This window comes from Acomys minous (assembly GCF_964271855.1).
Source record: "Acomys minous genome assembly, chromosome: 12".
Taxonomy (NCBI): Eukaryota; Metazoa; Chordata; class Mammalia; order Rodentia; family Muridae; genus Acomys; species Acomys minous.
This window is the reverse complement of record NC_140493.1, coordinates 27,145,559-27,168,644: the sequence shown is the minus strand read 5'-3', so window position 1 is coordinate 27,168,644 and position 23,086 is coordinate 27,145,559. Positions and strand designations below refer to the sequence as shown.

The following is a 23,086-nucleotide window of genomic DNA, read 5'->3' as shown; positions in this document are numbered from 1 at the left end:
GCCGCCTGGGTTCCGAGGCGGCTCTGCGCCTGCGGACACAGCGGTTAGGCCAGGGAGCAGCGGGCCCCAGGCAGGGCCCTGTGAGCGGCAGGGGCCTGAGCAGCTTCTCATGGCGCCCTGTTCTCCTGGCTGCCCGCCTGGCCCAGTTCTGCCTCCCAGAGCGAGTCTGGGGACGCGGAGTCAGTCCCCAGGGGATGCCGCGGGCTCCAGGCCCAAGCGACCGGCGCCGGGCTGCGGTGGTGGAGGGCGGGCGGGAGGGCCGGCCCGGCGCGCTGTTGCGGACGACCAAGAGAGGGCGCCCGCACCGCGCTGCGCTGGCCCTGCCCGCCCCTTCCGTCTCCTCTGCCGCGGACCCGCGCTCCAGGCCCCATCTTGGGCAACCCCTTGCCGCCCTCTCTTGTCCCTTGGCTCCTGCAGCCAGAGCCAATGACGCATCTGGTGTCTCAGACTGAGCCTGCATCACTCTCTCCCAAATTCTCCTTGCCTGGATGTGCAATGCACAAGTGTGACTGTGTGTTTGTGGACACGTGTACCTACGAGCCAACGGATGCACGTGCTTATGGGATAATCTGCAGGCTCCAAACATGTGTGTGCAAGCATGCAGCCTCCCACATGTGTGCATATACTCCCTCTTAATGGGAGGGGCCCTAGCACCCTCCCTCCCCGAGCAAGTCTGGACCTTGAAGGTTTCTGTAAACCCTAAAATGCCTGAAAGTTCACTGTTCATGGTCCTTGTGCTACCCTGGGGGTGCACCTGTACCAAGGCATAGAACTGTGAATTCTGGGAAAACACGGGGGTTGTGGGCCCCCCGTGTACAGCCCAAATACACACAGAGGAAGTGTTGCACGACATTGTACAAACATGCTGGAAGTATAGGGGAGGCCAAAGTGTCCCCCACCAAATTCTTGTGTCAATGGGAGCATATAGGATAGGGGCCTGACAAGCTCCCAGGGGCTGAGGTAGCCCGGAGGTGTAGGCACCCAGGAGGGCCAAAAAGTAAGGCAGTGGTAAGATCAGAAAAAATATTAAGGTGAGGAATACCTGTCCAAAGGCCCTGGGAGAATGAGCGCAGATGTAAAAGGACAAGGCAGACTCAGGAGAGGAAGGTGAAGGGCAGAACCCAAGGACCTAAGGGCTTTGGCCTGTACTCTGGAAGCTGGGAGGCCTCTCAGGGCCATAGACTGGACTGGTCACTTGGACTGATAGACTTGCCATGATGGGTAGTGGGTTTCAGAGGTACCAATCAGGAGACAAAAATGTATGCTCTGTTGTACGGGGCTGCCATACCCCTTGGCTGCATGGCACAGGAGCTATAGGTAAATTTGCCACATAGGAGAGTACCCAGGCTTGATGTGACCCAAGGTAGCCCCCATGTGCCAGTGTGCAACAGACATGTAAATATCCCACAGAGAGACACACGGAGAGCCCACCACTGCCCAAATCCCGTGCCTACTGTGGCCTCACCAGGACTCTAGTCGGCGCAAGCGCAGAGCAAGCGGAACATATTTCACACGTGCCCGTGTGTGTCCACACATGTGCACAAGGGTGTGTGGGGATGTGCTACAGGCTTCAGGGGATACACTGGTAGTTGGGAAGGTCCGTGTCACCTGCTCCAAGAGTATCCAGGTTGAGGAGGAGCAGGCCTGTGGCCTCCTGCACCCTCTGCCAGACAGGCTGTGGCTATTTCCACTCCACAGTCCATATACACTCAACCCCTTTGCCCTCTTCCCTTCCTCCTTACCATCATCAGCTGGCATCATGTTGGGTTCTGGGGTTCGCCTCACCCCACCCATCACCCCTACCATCTCATGCCCATGCACAAGTGTCCATCACTGTCCCACACCATCGCCCCCAAACCCCTCCCTCAGAACTGTTTGAGGCCCCCCAAACTTGTCTATCACCTATCTTCCCACTGCCAGGAGGTCTATGGGTCCATGCCAGGTCAAGAGTGCTGTGGGCCCCTAATCTTTGCTACTACAGGACCTATAGCTACTGTTTCTTCCTTGAAGCCATCTTCTGCCTATGCACTTCTTTTTTTTTTTTTTAATATATTCAGATTACAATTCAATTGTTATCCCATCACTTGTATCTTCCCGTTCCTCCCTCCCTCCCTCCTGCTTTCACCCTACCCCCTCTCCTAGGTCTAAGACCGAGGGGGACATCCTTCCCCTCTATATGGTCATAGGCTATTGAGTCTCATCTTGGTAGCCTGCTTATTCTTTCTTTGAGTGCCCTCAGGCCTCCCCACCCAGAGGAGGTGGTCAAATATGGAGCACCAGAGTTCATGTCAGAGTGAGTTCCTGCTCTCCACATAACTGTGGAGAGAATGTCCTGACTGTTGGCTAGATCAGAGTAGAGGTTCGATGTTTACTACTTGTATTGTCCTTGGTTAGTGCAATAGTTTGAGCAGACCGCCCTGGGGCCCCCGATCCACCTGTCACGATGTTCTTCTTGTAGGTTTCTAGGACCCTCTGGGTCCTTCTAGTTCCACATCTCCTATATTTGTCTTACCTAGAGTCCCAGTGGGATGTCCTCACATCTTGCCTGGGCACTTCTTATGGTCCAACCCTGCAGCTCAGTTCCCAAGAATCCACCTGGCTGAGTCAGAATGTCACTTGTCCCTGGAATGACCAGTGGGTTCAGAAGATCAGCAGCTGAAGGCTGTTCTTCAAGGAAGTGAGAGCCGTGGGTGCGTGCGTGCGTGCGTGCGTGCGTGCGTGCGTGCGTGCGTGCGTACGTGCGTGTGCACACAGGTAGGGTATGAGACACACAGTTCTGAGTACACCAGTACACCTACAGTATATATGAGGAATGGTGTACATGTATACTTGTATGGACAGTGTGTGTTTGCTCCCTGAGTTATAAGTGTGTGAGGCTGCTCACTTTAGCAGTGTTGTGTGTGCAGTGTACATGTGGTATTGTGAGTGGGCACTGTGGTATGCACACAGCATTGTATGCAACTCCAAGTGTGCAAGCACAGTATGCTGTGAATGGCCAGTGTACAGGTACAAGGAGAACAGGTACGCACAAGAACGTGGCATATTGGGGTAAGGTTGTGATCATGAGGGTCACGGGATGCTATGGTCACGGGATGCTATGGTCACGGGATGCTGCTGCCGGAGCCATGATAACCTGGTCTGTATGAGGGTTGGAGGCTCTTCTGGGTGGCAGGAGCATATGGAATAGAGGCAGGGCACAGGCTCAGGGGGCCATCTATCTCCCCAGCACTGAAACCATATCCTTTGCCACTTGGATTCTGCAAGAGGCTTGGTCCAGTACCACTACTTTGGGGTATTACCCTGCATGCCTCTGCTCTAGCAGTCTCACTTTGGCCAACCTCCATCCACCCACCAGGGCAGGACAGTTGCTGCTCTAAAGTTACAGTGCCAGCAACCGGGCTGAGGTCTCCGTTCTGCAGCTTCTGGCCTACTATGGGTATGGATGCATGGATGTCAGCGGGTAGGCCTGGAGCGTCGTGTCTTTTCCTCAGTATCCCCACATCCAAGCTTGCCAAGGTCAGCCACAAGAGCCCAGGCTACCCTCAAATGGCCTGGAGAATCTCCGAAGGCCCTACAGAAAGTCAGCCCCGCCCCCCAGAAGCGGTCAGCCCAGGCATACACTGACTAAGACCTTCAGTGCTCAGTTGCCCGCTCGCAGCCTTGCCCTGTCTTCCCCAGCCTTGCCCTCCCAGGCTAGCTGCTCCTAGTTGGCCTTGGTAGTGGCTGGGGTGGGGCCTGCTCTCCAGACCATAGCCTCCCCCTTTAGATCCCCCGTCTGAGCACTGGCTTGAGGTGAGTCCTGTTGCAGCTGGCCATTTAGGAGACTTGCCAAAACGTCCTCCCCTTTTCCCTCTTCCTAGCACCTGAGCTCTGGCGGCAGGAGCCCTGCCTGCCTGCCATGGCCTCAGACCTGCCCTGGATTTCTTGGGCCTGAGCAGCAGGAAGGAGGCATGGTATGGGCCAAGGGAGCGGGGCATATGGAGCTCCTTTAGTGCCAGACAGGTTGGAATGATGGCTACGAGACAGGATGCAATAACACAGGGGTCAAGGTGCAATGGGCAGTGGGATGGGGCGGGGTAAAAGATGACAGTCTTTTTCTTCCCAGGGGACCTGCGGCTATTGCTCGGCTTCCCCATGGTGGTGGGGATTCTGGGCGGTCTAAGCCAAGGCAGATTATGCATTGGCTTAGAGAAGAGCTGGGCACAGGCAGAGCCCCTCTAGACACTGCCGGAGTAGCCCCATGTCCTACCGGATCTTTCCTCCTAGCAGTTCAGTGTGGTTCCCAGCCACCTCCCTGAGTGGCTCCTGTGTCGTGGAGTAGTGGTGGCTTGCTGGGTCTGATGAATTGGAGGCTCCTAGTTCTGTTGTTTCATGGTCTTCTGTCCCATGTCTCCTGTGGGATTGATGCATGGGCCACCCCACCTCTCTCCTATGGGTGGAGCTTCAAGAGGCCTTGCTGGCTCCCTCTGCACCTGGTAGGTGAGCCTGAGGCCATCGTTGGGGAGCAAGCCGTGCAGATGCCCCCTCTTTGTCTTTCTGCCTCCTGGAAGGCCTTTCACAGATTCTTGGCTCCCTCTGGCCCTGAGTCCTGTGGGAGTCACACAGGTTGCCTTGAGGCCTACATCAGAGGCCCCACTAGGGCCCCAGAGGCAGGTGGCAGGACCACCTCTGCAACTAGCGACCCAGGCTTGGGACAACCACAGGAGTGGGGGTAGGGAGGGCACTGTGAGCAAGAAGGACACCCCCCCCAGCTCCCTCCCCCACCCCCACCCTCGTCTCCTGGGCAGTCCTCAGTGCCCGGGGCGCCTGCCCCTCCCCCATTGCAGCCTCATCCAGTACACAGGCGGGCACTGTTTGGATGCCGCAGGACTACAGAGTGGCTTTTGTGGCTGGTGTCTAGGATGCCATGGGCAGCCTGGGGTGGGGAGGGAGCACCGAGCCCAGGCCCTTGCTTGGTCTGTTGATAAGGGCTAGCGCAGGGCCTTGAGAAGAAATGGATGCCCTAAGGCTGGAGGAGGCCCTCTGACAGCATCCCATCCATAACCCTGGATCATGATGTGGAGACCAAGTTATTGGGCCTGACTGCTCTGTGTGTGTGTTGTTTGATTTTGCACTGGAGTGGTTGCTTCCTTGGCTAGGGTGGATCTAGGTGGGAATCTGTGGCCCTTGGGTATGGCCTGGGGCACTTAGCTACCTCCACCCCACCCCCACCCTCTCTTCCCCAGCGCGCCAGACTTGAATCTAGGGTCATGAGGTGCTATGCTTATTCTTGCCTGCAGGTGGCACTCAGGGAGCCAAGTCACCAGTTCCCTTTTTCCCTTTCCTGATTCCTGTTCTTCACTCCAACTGCTGAGGCATCTATGAATTCCATCAGTGGGACCTCCCATTGACACCCTAATACCACTTCCTACCCCCCTGAGGCTTCTCTGGGTGCCCTAGAAGAGGCCTTGTCCTGTAGAGGCAAGCCAGCCTTCTCTGCAGAACAATGGTGGTTAGACACCAGGAAGAGCTTCCTGGATGTAGAACAGTTGAGCCTTGGGAAAAGTTGGGAAAAAGAGGGGTCTGCCCAGGATTGGGTACAAACTGAACACTTTCTCTGGGAACCAGATTGAGTAGAAGGCATATATACTGCCCAGTGTTACTCGGACCTAGAGATGGGTACTCTCTACCAGAGAGGTGACCTGTGATTTTGGAGGCCAAGGCAGGCACTCCTTTTCCTGGAGAGAGGGCCAGTGGCAGCCTCATATTAAGTTGGGAACATTTAGCCTGAGAGTCTTCTAACACTTGGGATAGGAGATAGGAACCATCTCTAGCCTGTCAAAGCTTGTAGGCTCTCAAATTCTATGGGGGTGCCTATGGCAGGCCAGGCTGCAGCTCCTTTCAGGGTTCCTGGCGGATGCTTGGGGCATCTCTGGGAAGCGAGGCTAGCAAGCTCCTGCAAGGGATGCCAGGCTTTCACCAGGGAAATACAGCGCGTGGCCTTAGGAGGTGCGGAACTTAGGGAGCCTGGCCCAGCCCTGGGGAATCCAGGTACCCTCTCAAGGAGCAGCCTATGTACTTGCTGTAGCAGGGGGCACGGACACAGGCTACATATGGTGGAGGGTCTCTGTGCATGCTACAGTGGCTTCAGGGCCACTTTTCATGGGGAGAGCGTGTGACTCAGATGGCCTCTTACTCTAGCTCCTGGCCACCAAGGCTTTCTGAGACTTGCTGCCCAGGTGAGTCCTTTATTCTCAGCCTGACTGGCTCAGCCCCAGAGGCTGTACTTCTGAGGCTGGGCTCTCCAACACGTAATCTAAACACACCTTGCCTGTGTTCATATACATGCACACATGTGTAGACAGGGCTTACACAGACACATGTAAATGCAAGGCACACATGTCTACTCCACCTCCCCAACACAGCTGTCCTTCTGGAACCTTCTGTCTCCACTGATAAAAAGCATCTCTATCTCTCTCTCTATCTCTCTCTCTCTCTGCCCCACCCCACCCTACCCTGTCCCACCACTGTGTCCCCTGAAGCCACAGATGCCTCTAATGAAGATCAAATGAGGCCTGAATCACAACTTGCTCTCACAACCCCACTTGGGCTCTGCCTTCAAGAGGTCAACTGTAAGGTGCCCCTGCCAGCAGGGAGCCAATCCCTGTTGTGTCCCACTCACCCACTCAGCATTCTCGACTAGTGGGTTTGCTTGGGCTGAGAAGGATGAGAGAGAACTCGTGGGAGGAGCCAGGCAGGTGGATGAAGAGGCATCTGCAGAAGGCAGCTGGGGACAGGCTGGAGAATGGGCAGGGGCCTCATGTAGTGACACCCAGACTTTTTCCTATACCTGCCTCGTAACAGAGTACAGCCAGGCCCTGCCATGCCTCTCTTTTGTGTTGTCTGTGATGCCTTTGGGCCAGCCGTGCCTTTTCCAAAGATGAGGATGAGGCAAGCTCAAATCTAAGATGCCTTAGAACAGTGCTCCTCAACCTGTGGGTCGTGATCCCTTTGAGGTGGGGGAATCACATATCAGGTACCTTGTGTATCAGATATTTACATTATGATTCACAACAGTAGAAAAATTACAGTTATGAACTAGAAATGAAATAATTTTACGGTTGGGGGGGTCACCACAACATGAGGGACTATATTAAAGGGTTGCAGCATTAGGATGGTTGAGAACCACTGCTTTAGAAGATGCCAGGACATCTGCGAGAGGCCTGAGCCTCAGCACCTCCCTCCCTTGGAGACTCTGTACCCCTACAAGAGTTTTAGGTGCCCTGTTTGAGAACTCCATGGGTGGTGTTTGTTGAAGGCTTAGGGGTTTGCAGGGGTGTGGTTGCCTGAGAGGATGTTGATCATGGCTTTCAGCTGCCCCTTCTCCCATCTCTCTCACTATGACCTTCTGCATCCTTAACATCCAGTCCAGAAATGTTCCCCTTGGTCCCCTACGTTAGTTGGCCCTGGCTCTAGGCCTTTCTTCCTGCTTCCTCTATAGCCTCTCGTGGCCCCCAGCCTACAAGTGGTGGCTCATTTAAGGGACAGTTCTGTGGCTATGCTGCCACTGGCCACCATGGCCACCTCCCCTGGAATAGACACTGGGAACCTATGTACCTGGCCAGTACTCTGGGGATAACTGTTCAACAGTTGTTGACCAGTGACAAGAATCTAGCTAGCAGGGACGCTGGAAGGGCCTGTGCTCAGCTAGTGCCCTGGGGTCCTAGGATGGTGGCAAGTAAGGGCAAGGTAAGGGTTCTCTGCGGAGCTTCCGGCCATCTGTGACGTGGATCCCTTAGGCTCTCTGCTGCAGCGACAGAGTGTAGGCAGGCATAGGGTGATGTGCATCATCATGCACTGTCCTTCCAAGAACTCAGATGAGCTTGCCTGTGTCTCTTACCTAGCTGACCCGTGGAGGACAGTGCCACCGTCCACACGGCTCTATGGACACCACCGATAAACCACCCCCCCACACACACACACACACATGCTGCCTGGCTAGGTTGTGAGTGCAGAATATACCCCAGGCCACGCCCATTTTCCAAATGGATGCAAGAGCCTGGTGGTGGATGCTTATATCTGATCTCAGATTTACAGGTGGGGGCTCCAGAGTCAGTGTCTTCCTGGGAGCCGGTGGCCCTTTCAAGCTATGTAGGCCCCTTGGTAAAAGGCAGTGGATATGGGGATGATCTCAGCTATGAGGTGTGTCTCACAAGATGGCCTGGGCTTCCTGGGTGCATGAGTTGGCTGGGCAGGGTGAGGTCACTGGCCCCGGGGGTAGAGTAGCAATAGCATGGGAGGTTATTGGATGAACGTTTCCTCCAGATCTTACCAACATTACCCTGGGCCTGATACTGACCTCTGCTTTTCATAGAGGGAGTGTACGGCCCTGAGTAGGCCTCTGCTGACAGACTGGTATCAAGAACAATAGAGTGAGGGGCGGACTGTGGGACTCAGGCCATGGCTTCTTTGGGTGGTCATGGAGGCTTGGTGAGGTTACATCAAGGGTCACCCCTAAAACAGTTTACCTCGGAGCTGGCAGAAGTAGAGGATGAGGACACGGAGAGTGCTTTCCAGGGGGCCTGGGGATGCCAGGGTTAGAAGTTAGCCATGCACGTTTGGACTTTTTAAAGACCAGGATGGGGCGGGAGGATATGTGTGTGCTTTGACCCTCCTTCTGGAAGCAGTTGGGAAATGGGGGTCCTGTTCATTGTACAGAGGCACAAAACCTGAGGCTCCGAGAAGACTGTCCAGCCTCAGGCATCCTGGCTTCCATCAGCTCAGAACCTCCACTCAGGCTGGGCACTGGCCTGGAGGCTGCTGCCTGCCCAGGAGGCAGTCCAGGAAGGACGCCAGGGTGGAATGCAGAGCTGGGACTGACCTTGAGTCACTGGTCAGTTGGGCCCAGGCTGCATGGCATGGAGAGTCCCTGGGGTAGGGACAAGCTGCTGCATACACAGTGTCAGCAGAGCCATCGGGTCTGCACCCAGAGGCTGAGAGGCCAAGGAAGGAGGGGCCTGGCTGTGACCTCCCTTCTTTCCCTACTGGCTCAGCTGCAGAGGGACAGTGGGGGAACTGATGTCTCCAACAAGGCAGGGCTGAGCTGGGTGGTACACAGCATGCGGAACCCAGACTAGCTCTCGAGTTTTACCCTTAGAGGTGCACAAGGAATCACCTAGTTCCCACCCCCCATAGATGGAAGGTGTTCCCAGAGGCACTAGCTCACTCCAGGGTTTGGGTGGGCTTCTCTTACCCACTTTCTGTGACCTTGAGGAAGCCACATATTTTCTGTGCCTCAGCTTCCTCATTATGAATGTAGGTAGCATAGCCACCAAGCTAGAGGCAAGGTGAGGACACAAGAGGCAGGTAGGAGAGTGAGGAAGGGAATCCCCAGCTGAGAGTGTGTGGGGCAGGGGACTGCCATGCATGGGAAGCAGAGGGTGAGTGCTGTCATAGCAGGGCCATGTCTGAGTCCCTTCATCCCCAGGCCTGCACCGAATCTTCCTTTTATGGCGGTCCATACCTGGTCCAGGTTTATGGAAAGGTATGGGGTCTGTTAGGAGCCCTGGAGAGGCCATGGTCACCTCTTTCCTCTTCCCTCCTGCCTGCTACCATGCCTGTTTGATTGGCTGATATTTCAGGAAGAGAAAGAGGCCTCTGAAGGAAGTGAAGAGAGGATCTGACGGAGCCAGGTTTCTACTCTTGGGGGTCCAGAGGGTGTGAGCACACCCAGGGCCAATGATTAACCAGGCATGACAGGAAAGGCCTGAGGAGTATAGCTTGTCCTCCTCACTCAGGAAGGGGGAAGGGGGAGCCCTGGGTCGGACTATGGTGGAGACAGAGGAACAAGAGGACAGAGTGAGTGCGTGGGAAGACACCAGGGCCATATATTGTATTGCCCAAAGCCTCACTAGACCTCCTGACTTCCTGCCTCTTCACGTCCTGAGACCATGCCTTTTTTTCCCCCCCAGCTACCATTGGAAGCCACAAGCAAATACCAGGAGCCTGGACTTTAGGAGTCATCGCAGCTCTCACTGTCTCCTGAAACAGTGCCCCTGTTCCCCACCTTGCCTTCACCCAGGCCCTGCCTCTGGTCTACTGCCCTGGACGGCCCTGCCTGCAGCCGGACCCTGGCATGTCAAGGCCTGGCCTGCACTTGCCTGCCCAGCCCGCGGAACCCCAGCGGCCCCGCGAGCTAGGATGAGGGGCCAGGCTGCTGCCCCGGGCCCCATCTGGATCCTTGCTCCACTCCTGCTACTACTATTGCTACTGGGGCGCCGGGCACGTGCTGCCTCTGGGGCAGACATAGGGCCTGGGACGGAGCAGTGCACCACATTGGTGCAAGGCAAGTTCTTCGGCTACTTCTCGGCAGCCGCTGTGTTTCCGGCCAACGCCTCACGCTGCTCTTGGACCCTTCGCAACCCGGACCCTCGTCGCTACACGCTCTACATGAAGGTGGCCAAGGCGCCCGCACCCTGCCTCGGCCCTGGCCGTGTCCGTACCTACCAGTTCGACTCCTTCTTGGAGTCCACGCGCACCTACCTGGGTGTGGAGAGCTTTGACGAAGTTCTACAGCTCTGCGATCCCTCTGCACCCCTAGCGTTCCTGCAGGCCAGCAAGCAGTTCCTACAGATGCAGCGCCAACAGCCACCCCAAGAAGGCAACCCCGGTCCCCAGGGCGAGTTCCCCGGCTCTGGTGACGACTTCTCTGTGGAGTACCTAGTGGTCGGCAATCGCAACCCCAGCCATGCTGCCTGTCAGATGCTGTGCCGCTGGCTGGCTGCCTGTCTAGCCGGCAGCCGAAGCTCACACCCCTGTGGCATTATGCAGACTCCCTGTGCCTGCCTTGGTGGAGATGCTGGAGACCCTGCTTCCAGCCCCTTGGTCCCCCGTGGGGACGTCTGCTTGAGGGATGGCGTAGCTGGTGGCCCTGAGAACTGCCTCACCAGCCTGACCCAGGACCGGGGTGGGCACGGCTCAGCAGGTGAGTGGCAGAAAAAAAGGACCCTGTATGGTGCTGCAACAGATGGAGCGAGGCCACGGGGGAAAGTGCAGTTCCCAAGGCTGGCGTCTGTCCAGCATCACTTTTGTCATCTGGGTTGAGAGACCATGTCTAGAGAGTTCTTAAGTTCATCAATGGTGCCCAGTATAGAAAGCCTTGTCTGATAGGGGGGCATGTGGGTGAACGAGGGAAGAAAGGATCAGTAGCCAGTTTCTTCACAAGCCACTTCCTCAGTTTAAATCTTCCACAGTAGGAGGACGCGACTTATCTTCAACAATGACATTTTGAACCTTTCCTAGGCTGCAGTACCTGGTGTCTAGGGACTAAAATGAAGGTCAGTGACACTCCAGGGCGGAGCATAGGACAGTGCAGAGACAGAGTACTCAGAAGGCTATTGCTAGGAGGTGAGGTTTTGGGGTTCAGTGTAGCATGTCTACAGCAGCTGCCACTGGGGTGTGGTTAATGAGAGCAGGGACAAAAATGCCATCCTGGTCCAGTGGTCACAGGTAGGAGGAAGGCTCACCACCCAACAGTATGTACCCATCGCAAAAAGGACCAGGGTGTCAAGGACACCCCCAGAAGCCCAGTGTTGAGGGAACTGCTGTCTTAAATCTAAGCTAAAGAGGTCTCATGGGCTGGACACCTGAGGACAGTGGCCTTAGGGGAAAGACAGCAGGGCCCAGGCCTGTTTGGGAGAAGTCATGGAGCTATCAATGTATCTTTATGAGTGCCCTGCCTGTAACAGAAGGTGGGACCTGCCTTCTGTGACCTGGGGAGAGAGAGGTGGTAAGGGCATCCTGGATTTGATCTGGAAATATGAGCTGAGTTAGCATCAAGGGGACACTGGGATATGAGAGCTCAGGTCTGTTCCCTGCCTGGTGAGCAGGGCCAGGGAGAGAGGCTTGGCTGAGGACTTGATGCCAAGGAGGACCAGAGTAGGATGCTGATGCCTTAGAGCATCAGCCACCTTAGCATTTCTGAGACCATGAAGCCGTACAGTCTGCATAGGAGGTTCCCAACCCCGAGCACATTTCTGGTCAAGACCCTGTGGCAGATCCCAGGTCAGGACCTCTGTGAAACTGAGGCTGAGCTGACCTCTCCAGGGTCCTCAGAGGAAGTTCTGTACATGTCATTATGATGGGTAGAAGGGCAGAGGGCTGGCCCTCCTGCTGGTTAAGCTGGAGGTCATTGTGACCTTGACAAGGGCAGGTTTCTTTGTGTGGCAGGAATGGGAGTGGGCCCATGGGGGAACCCTGGAGGAATGGAATGCTTACTGGGGGACTAGAGAAATGGGGTGGGAAGACACAGGATGGCAGGGCCAGCTGTCACCAGCCGATCTGGCCGTGTGCCCTGCTCTACCTCTCCTCGGCATTTAACTGTATGAGCCTGGGTTCCTACATCTGCAAAATGCTTCTCAGGGTTGCACCATCATATTGATTTTCTTTGTTTCTGGTTGGGGCCACATCATACCCCCTGGGCAGGAGCCTGTCCTCAGTGGCATATTGGGGCAACTACTGTGCCAGGGAGCTGCTGAATGCTGCTCCAAACACCTTGGCATAGCTGTCTGTAGCCGAGGCGCTCCAGGGCTGGCATGAGAGAGGCTGGGGGCACCAAATGGAAGTGCTTGTGTGGTACGGAGTTGGTTGGAGGAAGTGTGTAGCTCTTTTTTTATTTCCCGAGGAATGGCTATGTGAGCACCTTGCTGCAGGAGCTGTGAAGTAGCCAGGCCTCTCTGTGGAGTGTTTACATGACCTTGAGAACAGAGGGACTCTGGGAGGCCTCAGAGCAAAGGAGTGATGTACCTGAGCTCCTCACAGGAGCCCGGGATGGGGAGGTGGTGGATGTTGGCCTGGTCAGGGTGCAGTGGGGAAGCGGGGTCGGGGGATGAGGAGAGCCTTTGGTGCTGAGGGCCGGATGGATGGACTCGGGATGAAAGGGTGTGGGTGTGAATGCAGAAGAGCAAGCCTGGCCCCCAGGATCCTGTCAGAAATGAGGACATCCATGTGGGACAGAGGAAGCAGGACTGTAAGACGCAGCTTGAGGACACGGCTGAGGTCGCTCAGAACGGAACCTGAGGTTATGTAGAACATAAGTCGAGGGGTACATGGTGAATGGGTACAGGCCCAAGTTGGAGCAATGGCCTTGGAACCCCACCTGGAGTCTTGGGTCTGAGCCTGGCTCACCTGTGTTTCTAGGCCAGCCCCTCACTTCTCATCTCTGGAGGCCTGAGAGTGCCTTCTTCTGTCTCCATGAGGATAGGAAGTTGAGTGAAACTGCCGATGATCAAGAGTCAGTGTTGTTGTTTATTGCTAGGCAGACTCCTGGGGCCTAGGAGCAGAGGCAAGGGTTGTGTACAGATTGAGCTTGGGCACTTTGAGGTGTGTGCATGGATTCTGACAATGTTGGCAAGTGGTACTCAGAGGCAAGTGGGAGGTGTGAGCACATGAGTGTACATGCATGAATTATACGTATGTGTGCATAGGTACAGTGCACTGTTTGTGTATACACATACACACTCATGCTTATGTGTATGGTGGGTGCACCCATGTATATATACATATGTGGACTGTGTTTTGCACATGTGTTCATGTATGACACATGAACACCTAGTGAGTATAACTGATTTGATTATTATGTTGGCAACCTTTCGCATATACTTGTGTACTCTCATGGATGTAAGTGTCAGCATTGTGTGAGCCCATGTGTTTATTGCTAAGGCACGTGTACGCATCGGTGCATATGCACATGTAACACACCATGTTCATGCTTAAACACATGAAAAAATTGTATGCATCCATGTATGAACACATGAGTGTTCATGTAGCACATTGTGACTGTATATATACCATGCACTGAGCATATACGTTCATGTGTACATGGTGAGTGTGTATGTGTGTATATGTGTATCCAGGGTGGGCTCTATCTGTCTGACTTGCTTAGGCTAGTAGAAGATGGTTTGGAGAGCACAAAGCCCAGGATACAAGGCAGGGAATGCGAGCTCTTGTGGGCAGGGTAGCCCATGGCTGCTCAGCTCAGCTCAGGTGCCTGTGCCCTGCATCCAGAAGGCTCTACCACTTCCGGGCCATGGGAGGGGAAAGAGCCCAGTAGTGGGAGCAACGGCTGGCCACTGAGTGCCAACTTTGTTCTGGAAGCATCACACACAGATGAGTCCCCCCCTTCACAGGGCCATGAGTCAGGCTCCAGCAGAGGCTGTCCCTGTCTTGTTCATACCTTCACAGGGGCACTGCCTCCCCAGGACCTCCTCCTTAGTCCCCCCACCCCCACCCCCAGGCCTCTTCCTTGGAGCCCTGCTTATGTGTGTCATCTCCCAGAGAGGCACTTTACCCCTTTCTGTCTTCCCTGACAGCCCTTTCAGCGGGCCTCTTATTCCCTGTCTGGTTAAGAAGATGGGGCATGCGCCCTAATCACCGATGCGTCCCTAGAGTGGAGGCCAGAACCAGGCCCAAAGCAGTCACTCTGTACATGCTTATAAAAGTCAGGACCAGAGATGTCAAGGTAGGTCAGGTCACACAAGCGTGCAAGAGATGGACTGACAATAGATATAGCAGGTGCCATTGTGTGCACTGAGCTCTACTTTGGGTGTTAGGGGTGGCTAAGGACACAAGTTGGGCAACACTTCAGCGGAGAGGAAGCTGTGCCAGGATGTGCAGCTGACGCCCTGCTCTTACCAGGGCCTATGCCCTCACTGTCTTCTGGGAGCAGTCAAGCTTGGGGACTCCATCCTCTCCTGAGACAGGCAATGTGTCGCTGAGGTGGGGAGTCAGCAGACACGCCATTGAGGGTGTGGCCCACTTTTAGCCCTACTCCACCCTCCCACACACACACAAGGCCTGTCCAAATACCACATGGCCTTGTCACACATTGGATTTCAGGCTAGGACAACTGGCCCTGCTGCCTGGTCTCTCTCAGGCTGCCAGGCCCCAGCACTCACCCATACCTTGCACAGTCTTTAATCCCTTCTCTCTCTGTTTCCTCCTCCATCTCTCTCCTGTCTCTGCCTCTGGTGAGATGGATCATTTTTCTCAAGGGTTGCTTTAAATATTCATGTTTTAATTAAAGAATATTATTGCAGAAATGACCTGTAAGATAATGAAAAAAAAAAAAGCATGATTCTGGGGTTGCAGGCCTGTGAGATTCTGTGAGTGTGTGTACCTGCCAGTGAGTTCCTGTGTGTTCCTGTGTGTGAGTCCTTGTGTGTGAGTCCTTGTGGGTGTGTCCCTGTGAGTGTTGCTGTGGGCGTGTATTCCAGCATATATATGCATCCCTGTGCATATGCTAAATGTGCCATCTGTGTCTGTGTGTACATGCCTGAGATGGAAGCCTGGGTGGAGTCTCCATGTTAGGGTGTGTACACATGCTACATTGCCTGGGGTCCTGGAATGCTTGGAGGCTCATGCCTAGCTCACAGACCAGAGCTGATCCATTCACTGTGCCTACAGCCTTCATCCTACTTGGTCAGGGATCCCCAAGTCTCTGAGGCTCAGTCCCCGGAGACCCCCAAAAGGAGGGGAGGCAGCATGTAGAAGCAGAGGCTGGGCCTGGCGAGAGCCTCGGGGTGTGGTTTGGGGTGCAGTGGAGTTGTGAGAGTGATCGGGGTAATAGAGAGGCAGGTGCCATCTTGGAAGTGTGAGTGTCTCCTACCACCCCCAAATGTGTGTGTGTGTGTGTGTGTGTGTGTGTGTGTGTGTGTGTGAGAGAGAGAGAGAGAGAGAGAGAGAGAGAGAGAGAGAGAGAGAGAGAGAGAGAGAGAGAACATTTAGTTTAGAAAAATCTAGAAAACAGGCTTTGCTGCACATCACAGACGACACTCCTAGAAGCAAAGAACAAGACAGGGCACCGTGGAAGTGCTAAATGTGGGTACCATCATCCACGGGGAAATTCCCATGTGCCCTAGCTCCTGCCGTGTCACCTGCCTCAGCTCTGTGCCAGAGCTGCATCTGCTTGGCCAGTGGCAAGAAGTCCTTGTGACCTGAACTTGGGTCATGCTTCCCACGATGGTGGGAGGAGGCTCAGCAGCCTCTACCGCCCACTCTGCTAACCGAGGACAGAGGCCACTTGTCTAAGGTCTCCAGCGTGAACGACATGTTTTGGGCCTTTAAATAGGACAGCTTCTCAGGACAGGGAACACCCGGCAGCAAGAATTTCCTACAGATGTGGCCTGCTCACTCTCCGTGCCTTGTTCCCTCCTCCGACCCCCTTTCCTGATCTGAGGTTGGGATGATACTCATTTATAGAGTCTGCCTAAGGCCTGAAGGAGGCTGTGTGGTATGGGATCAGGGAGTCCAGGGCTCCACAGTGGACAGTGGACTTGGCCTCCCAATCTAGCCCGGGATCTGAGTGCCCTTCACTGTCAGCCCTGACAGTTGCTGGGAGGTTGCATCTGGCTGAGTCAGGATCTGCCTGGAGAAGGGCTATGGAGGAGCTGTGAGGGCAGGTTCCTCAGCAGCCCCTTAGTATCTTCCTTGTTCCTGGTCCAGGACTTCCAGACCCAGCTGTTGGTTCCAGTGTCTAAGTACTTCATAACAGTCTTACTGCAGCTGGGTCCTTGGGGACGTAGGGATCTTGCTAGCCTCCTGGGCCGGGACTGTCCCTGGACCTGCCATGAGTGCTGAGTGGCAATGTGCAGGAATGATCCACTGCCCAACCTGCTGGAGTAGGGCTCCCTCTGCTGGTAGAAGATGGAAGTGCATGGTTCCCCTCCTCCAAAGGGGATCCCAAGAACAGGGAAGAGACTGCCTGGGGGAGGGGGATCTCCTTCCCTTGTCCATTTCAGCCCAGTTGGGGTGCAGGATCAAGGGAACCCACCACCCTTAAGCCAGGGCATTAGGGTGGGAAGGGTACCAGAGCTTCTTCACTGGTACCCTCCCTCCTGGGTGGCCGGCCTGCCTGGCCGATAATTGGCTCTATTCATGCCTGTAATGAGATGGAAATGAGGTCGCCAGACAGAGGAAGCATTGAGCAAGGAAGAATGACAGCTTCTTTCCGGGCCTGGAGGGGCAGCCCACCCCTGAGTCCTGCCTGCTCCTTCGCTGCCCCCTTGTGCCCACCCAGCCCTGATGCACGCACACCTCTGTGTCCCCCGGTGCCCTTCACTTTGGCCCCAGGACCTCTTCCTTCATAATGTTCCCTCTGGCATGGATGCGTTCAGTCTGGGCAAACATTTATCAAGTCAGCTGTGTGTGAGGACACACATTAAAAATGAAAATGATAATAAAAACAGCAGTTACCATTTTCTGAACATTCATTAGGGGAAGGAGGGTGGCCAATGTTGGGGACTCAGTCTGTGGCTGAGATCAGGGCCCAGTATGCAATGGGGGATCAGGGATCCTATAGATCTAAGGTCTATGATAAGGATCAGGGACAAGTGTTGCTATGGCCAGATATTGGTCTGTGACCAGGACAAAGAATCGGTATATATATCTAGGATCAGGGCTTAGTATACAATCAGAGTCAGGGCTCAGTGTATGAATAGGGCTAGGAATCTCTGTGTGGCTTAGATCAGGTTTCAGTGGGACCACAGTCAGGGCTGGGCCGGAAGAGGGGATCCATCCTCAGGCATAGGGTCCCCCCTCCCTCAGCCTCTGATATGCCCCACCTCTTCTATCCCCGCCCCCTCCCCCATCCTTACCACCTGGGTCACCAAGGTAACCAGCCCCAAAATAGTGGGTGTTTTGGCAGCTGAGGCCTAACCTGGGTCTATCCTGAAAGGCTGTATGCTGCAGTAGTTGCCATGGGAACTGAGTGGCATCCTCCGATTAGCCCAGCTTGGACACCCTCTCTCCCACCCACTGCCAGTTTTCACATCACTCAGGCTTCCTTGTGGGGGGCTGGGCTCGAGCAGTGAGGTAGGGGTGGGGATGGGGGGGTGCAGGCAGGATTCAGAACCCTGACCCCACCCTAGGCCTGCCTCCAAGACTCCTGGCTCCTTTGTCTGGAATCATAGGACCAGAATGGCTGCGGCAGGTGAGACTCCTGAGGACAGAAAGCTGGGCCACGGTTAGTCCTGGCAGGTGGCCTTCCTGGGGCTGGTTGGTGGGGCAGGGATCTGGCATCAGATTTGGTTCACGACCTGGAGTCTGACCTGGTTGAGAGCTGTGCCTGCTTGTCCTGAGTTAGAGCATGTGACCGTGACCGGCAGCCTCAGAGCAGCCACCTGGGCCCCGTCTGTGAACAGCTGCTGCCCTGTCCTACCTAGTATGTGTATGTGTGGGGCTCTGCTGGGAGACTCTCTGCCCTCTGCTTTCAACTTTGTCTTGTTGTGGGTATCACTGCTTACCTTCTCCTGTACCCTTGTGGTGCCCTTACCCTCACCCCTGGGACCCTCCTGGTGAAGGCGGAGATGGTATTGAGACTTGAGACAGCAGTCTCTGTACTTGCTGCTGTTACTCAGCTTGTGCAGCCCTGACTTCCTGGCTTGGCACCTCAGCAGAGGTTGGGGGGTGGGGGATGGAGGGGGGTGGGGCTTTACAACAGGCATAGGAACATGGAAGATAGCCCTTCCAAACCTACCCACCTCAAGAGTGCCGTTGCCCATCCCCCCCCCCAAGTCACTCCTTGGAATCCCAGCGCCCCCTGCTGGCCTAGCTGAGCACAAGCAAGGGGCCATGGGCTGGCTCTGGCTGGGTTTTCCAAACCCTAGAAGTTGCCTCTCTCCTCAGGCAGACCATAAGGCCAAAAGAGAAGGTCCATGGGGCCATCGGGGCCGGACTGCTCACACTCTGGGACCTACCATCTCTGAGTCCTCAGATCAGGAAATGGAGCCTTGTCCCACCACTGCTCAGGCCAGGTGTAGCCCTGAGTGGCCTGGCCTTGCTCAGAGGGTGGGCAGATCTACAGTCTAGGGGAGGTTTCTGGTCTGCTAGTTATGAGAATGGCTATTTCCTACCCCCCAGCTCTGGAGTGTAGATGTGGAGGCCTTGGCAGTGACCTCACCTGGACAAGAGTGCCAGGAAAGAGTCTTGAGGGTTTGAGGGCCCATGGGGAGGCTGGATCCAGGTATTTATGAATGGTGGCCCACAACCAGGCCTCACACTATAAGGCAGTACAGTGGGCGTGAGGTGAATGTTTACTCAGCAAGTCAGCCTGGGGCCATAGTGTGTTCTTGTCTGTGGCCTACCTAGGACCTACTGGCTCACAGCTGACACCAGCTCTCTAGAGGGTGTCAGGACCTGGGGACAAAGCTCCCCATGCCTTTGTCCTACCTGGCTGTCTTCCTCCTCTTGGCTTCAAAGCCCACAGCTACCCTTTCTGGCCTCCACTGGACCCCAAAGATGACAGGACCCTGAACCTTCCTCCTCATGTTCCCCAGGTGGCTGGAAACTGTGGTCCTTGTGGGGCGAATGTACGCGGGACTGCGGGGGAGGCCTGCAAACTCGAACCCGCACCTGCTTGCCCACCCTTGGCATGGAGGGCGGAGGCTGTGAAGGCGTTCTGGAAGAAGGGCGCCTCTGCAATCGAAAGGCCTGCGGCCGTAAGTGGGCGGGGCAAGAGTGGGGCTGAAGTGGTGGGTGGGACCAAGTAAGGGAGGAGTCAGGGCCTGAAAGGGGCGGGGTAGGGCTTCTTCAACAGAAAGAAGGTGGGCGGGGTTTTAATGAGATGAGCTTGGTTAAGGACCGGGAGCGCTTAGAGGTGGAGCCTTGAAAGGCCCTGCCTGACCCAGACTAGGCAGGACCCAGGGTCCTCGAAGCTAGATGTGGGTTGGGATTCTTCAAGGGGCCCCACAAGCAAGCTGCAGCCAAGCCAGTCAGCTCCAGCAGGATAGGCCTTCGGGATGTATTTCTTTAATAAGGCTTTCTAATGACCTCATGCATTTTTTAGCTGCTTCCATAAAGCTAAATCAAGTTCTAATGAGGCTGTCATTCTTCAGGTTTTGTTTTTTGTTGTTGTTGTTTTTTGTTTTTGTTTTTGGGTTTTTTGTTTTGTTTTGTTGTTGTTTTGTTTTTTTTGTTTTTTGGATGCTCTTTCCTAAGGAGAGCCTGGGGAGGCCCCTGTGCATCTCACAGGGAGGAAAGGATGGCATGTTGGGGAGGAAGGGGCAGCAGACACTCTAAGTTAGAGTTGTCCTGCAGGGTCACCAGGCCTGCAGCCCTGGAGGCTGAGAAAGAGGGCAGGCAGGGGCCTTATAGAAGGACCCATAGCGACTGGTGCCAGGGAAAGCGCTCTGGGTGGGTGGGGCCTATCAGTTGTTCATAGGCCTTAGACTGCTCTGGTGACAGTAGGTGGCCAGCTGTGGCCAAAGACAGAGGGAATCACACGGGGGGGTGCTAACCTGAGCTCATCCCGCAGCCACTGGGCGCACCAGCTCACGGAGCCAGTCCCTGAGGTCCACGGATGCCCGGCGACGCGAGGAGCTTGGGGATGAGCTGCAGCAGTTTGGGTTCCCATCCCCCCAGACTGGTGAGCTGGCAGGGCGGGTAGGGCAGGCCTACACACAGCCCAAGGCAGGGAGGGGAGAGTGCTGGCTTCTGGGACCAGGTTAGTAATGGCTGCTAGGTGCCAGTTGTGATTCCAACAACTTACTGTTATAATTCATCTCATCTAGTTGGTGCCAGACTCCTGCTCTGGCCAGACTGGCTTAGGGGAGCTGATAGGAGAGTAGAAATCAGATCCGGACTTTGGGGAACCCAGCCAGTGGCGGAGTAGGTCATCTTGAGACCAACAGATCCCCAGCCTGTGGCCTGTTGCCCCGCAGCAAGGTTCTGCCTCCCCCCCAGTGGGCCTCCGAATCTGGCTCCGCCCTGTGGGAAGGGGCGTGGCAGGTCCGTGATGCTGCAGGACTGGACCCACAGGTGACCCAGCAGCTGAGGAGTGGTCCCCATGGAGCGTATGCTCCAGCACCTGCGGCGAAGGCTGGCAGACCCGCACCCGTTTCTGCGTGTCATCCTCCTACAGCACTCAGTGCAGCGGACCTCTGAGGGAACAGCGCCTCTGCAACAATTCGGCTGTGTGTCCAGGTGGGAGGGGCGGAGCTCAGGGTGGGGCTTGGGGTGGTGGGTGGGGCCTTTGGGCAAAGCGACAGCTGTGACTTTCTTTCTCTCCCCAGTGCATGGGGCCTGGGATGAGTGGTCACCCTGGAGCCTCTGCTCCAGCACCTGTGGCCGTGGCTTCCGGGACCGCACTCGCACCTGCAGGCCTCCTCAGTTTGGAGGCAACCCCTGTGAGGGTCCTGAGAAGCAAACCAAGTTCTGCAACATTGCTCTGTGCCCTGGTAGGTGAGAGGGAGGGAATGGCTGGGCGTGGGGTAATGGACCCAAGCAAGACACTTGTCAGTTCAGAAGCCCAGTGTGACCCACGGTCAAGTTCACCTCAGGGTGCTCAGAGGTTAAAAAACCTCAGACCACTGCTAGTGTGAGGTGTGACCTTGTGGTGTTCCTTCCCTAAGCCCAGGTGAGTTATTTCATGGTGCCCCTGGGGGGGTGTGTTCTTGTGCGTCCCAGACCAGGCTCTGGGGGTGCTGGGTATTCACACCAGTGTCACGTTCTCTTCTTCCCCCGGGCCGGGCAGTGGATGGAAACTGGAATGAATGGTCCAGCTGGAGCACCTGCTCAGCCAGTTGCTCCCAAGGCCGCCAGCAGCGGACGCGAGAGTGCAATGGTCCTTCCTATGGAGGCGCTGAGTGCCAGGGCCACTGGGTGGAAACAAGAGATTGCTTCGTGCAGCAGTGCCCAGGTCAGGATGCGCTCTTTCGGGGCTCAGGGGAAAGGGTGGGGCTCACAGGGCAGGCATAGCTGTGGGAGTAGGTATAGGGGAGACATGCAGTGCAGTTAGGGTGTCAGGATGAATGCATTGGGTGGTGGAGGTAGAGTTGGGGTTAAGGGTGGTGTGGCAGGGTCAGGGTGCAGGTTAGGGTATATTGGGGTCGAGTTACAGGATGGAAATGGTGGAGTTGGGTGCAGTTTAGAGTGGTGGGCTTGGGTGAGGTGTTAATGGGGTTCAGGATAGAGCAGTGGGGTCAAGGTCAGGTGACAGAGCTCGGCTGCATTATGAGATCTGGCTTCTTGTCTGAGTCAAGCTGATTTCAGACCTCTCCTCAATGGATCTGAATTTTCTGCCTCCTCCTGGCTCCTGTGTCAACACTCCTGTATCTCTTGTCTTCCATGTCCCCCTGGCCCTACGTCCCTACTGATCCTGGGCCCTACCTTCTCTTCCTGCCATCTGTGCCCTATTTTGGGCCACTCTTGCAGTGGATGGCAAGTGGCAGGCCTGGGCATCATGGGGCGGCTGCAGCGTCACGTGTGGAGGTGGAAGCCAGCGGCGGGAGCGTGTCTGCGCTGGGCCTTTCTTTGGGGGAGCAGCCTGCCAGGGCCCCCAGGATGAGTACCGACAGTGCGGTGCCCAACGATGTCCTGGTGAGCCCTTTCCCACTATATTTTAGTTTAAGTGGACTTGGGGGGGCTGAGGATCATAAGCCCTCATCCCAAAACCTGCCCACCTCTCTGTCTGGCCCCTTGCAGAGCCCCATGAGATTTGTGACGAGGACAACTTTGGAGCCGTAGTCTGGAAGGAGACACCAGCTGGAGAGGTGGCTGCAGTCCGGTGTCCCCGCAATGCCACAGGTAAGAGTGGTGGTCTGATAGTGTCTGCCCTGTCTTTGTACAGTTGTCCCCTTAGGCCTTGTCTGAGACCCGACGTTAATGCAGCTTCTGTGTGTTCTCAGGCCAGGTGGCACCACGTAGGAAGAGTAAGGACAGCCGTTGTGTCCAGAGTTCATAAGGGGAGGAGCACATGCCAACCCGTCTGCTTCAGAGGTCCCTTTGAGCGTAGACATTATGCCATTGAACATTATACCACTGCCCCTGCATAGCTGGGAAGCAGATGAAGGGCAATTAACATATCTACCCTGGGTTTGCAGTCTACAAGAGGGAAGCTGCCTTTGAAAGCCAGTAGTTCAAAGCCAGGGTGATTTCCGAGGACATGAAAAACAGGGTGGGCTCCATAGGAAAGGGGCCCGCCCATATGCATTGGTCTTCTTCACTTTGAAAGTTCATTGGGTAGTTTCTGTACCTGGCAGGCCTCAGGGAGGGGGGTTGGGAGCACAGCTTAAACCCTGACTCTGCCCTTGTTTGCTATGTTGCCTTTGGAACT

General features: G+C 55.5%; 1 protein-coding gene across 3 annotated transcripts in view; it reads left to right on the top strand.

The window, feature by feature from the left end:
- Positions 1–23,086, top strand: part of ADGRB1 (adhesion G protein-coupled receptor B1) — a 71,896-nt gene that overhangs the window by 2,925 nt on the left and 45,885 nt on the right. For all 3 annotated transcript variants that reach the window (XM_084751229.1, XM_084751231.1, XM_084751230.1), the window contains exons 2-9: positions 9,951–10,963; positions 19,311–19,472; positions 20,288–20,398; positions 20,791–20,955; positions 21,045–21,209; positions 21,506–21,670; positions 22,186–22,350; positions 22,456–22,557. In XM_084751229.1, coding sequence (XP_084607355.1) covers positions 10,180–10,963; positions 19,311–19,472; positions 20,288–20,398; positions 20,791–20,955; positions 21,045–21,209; positions 21,506–21,670; positions 22,186–22,350; positions 22,456–22,557 — 1,819 coding nt within the window. In that variant the 5' untranslated portion in view covers positions 9,951–10,179. The remainder of the gene's footprint in view (positions 1–9,950; positions 10,964–19,310; positions 19,473–20,287; positions 20,399–20,790; positions 20,956–21,044; positions 21,210–21,505; positions 21,671–22,185; positions 22,351–22,455; positions 22,558–23,086) is intronic.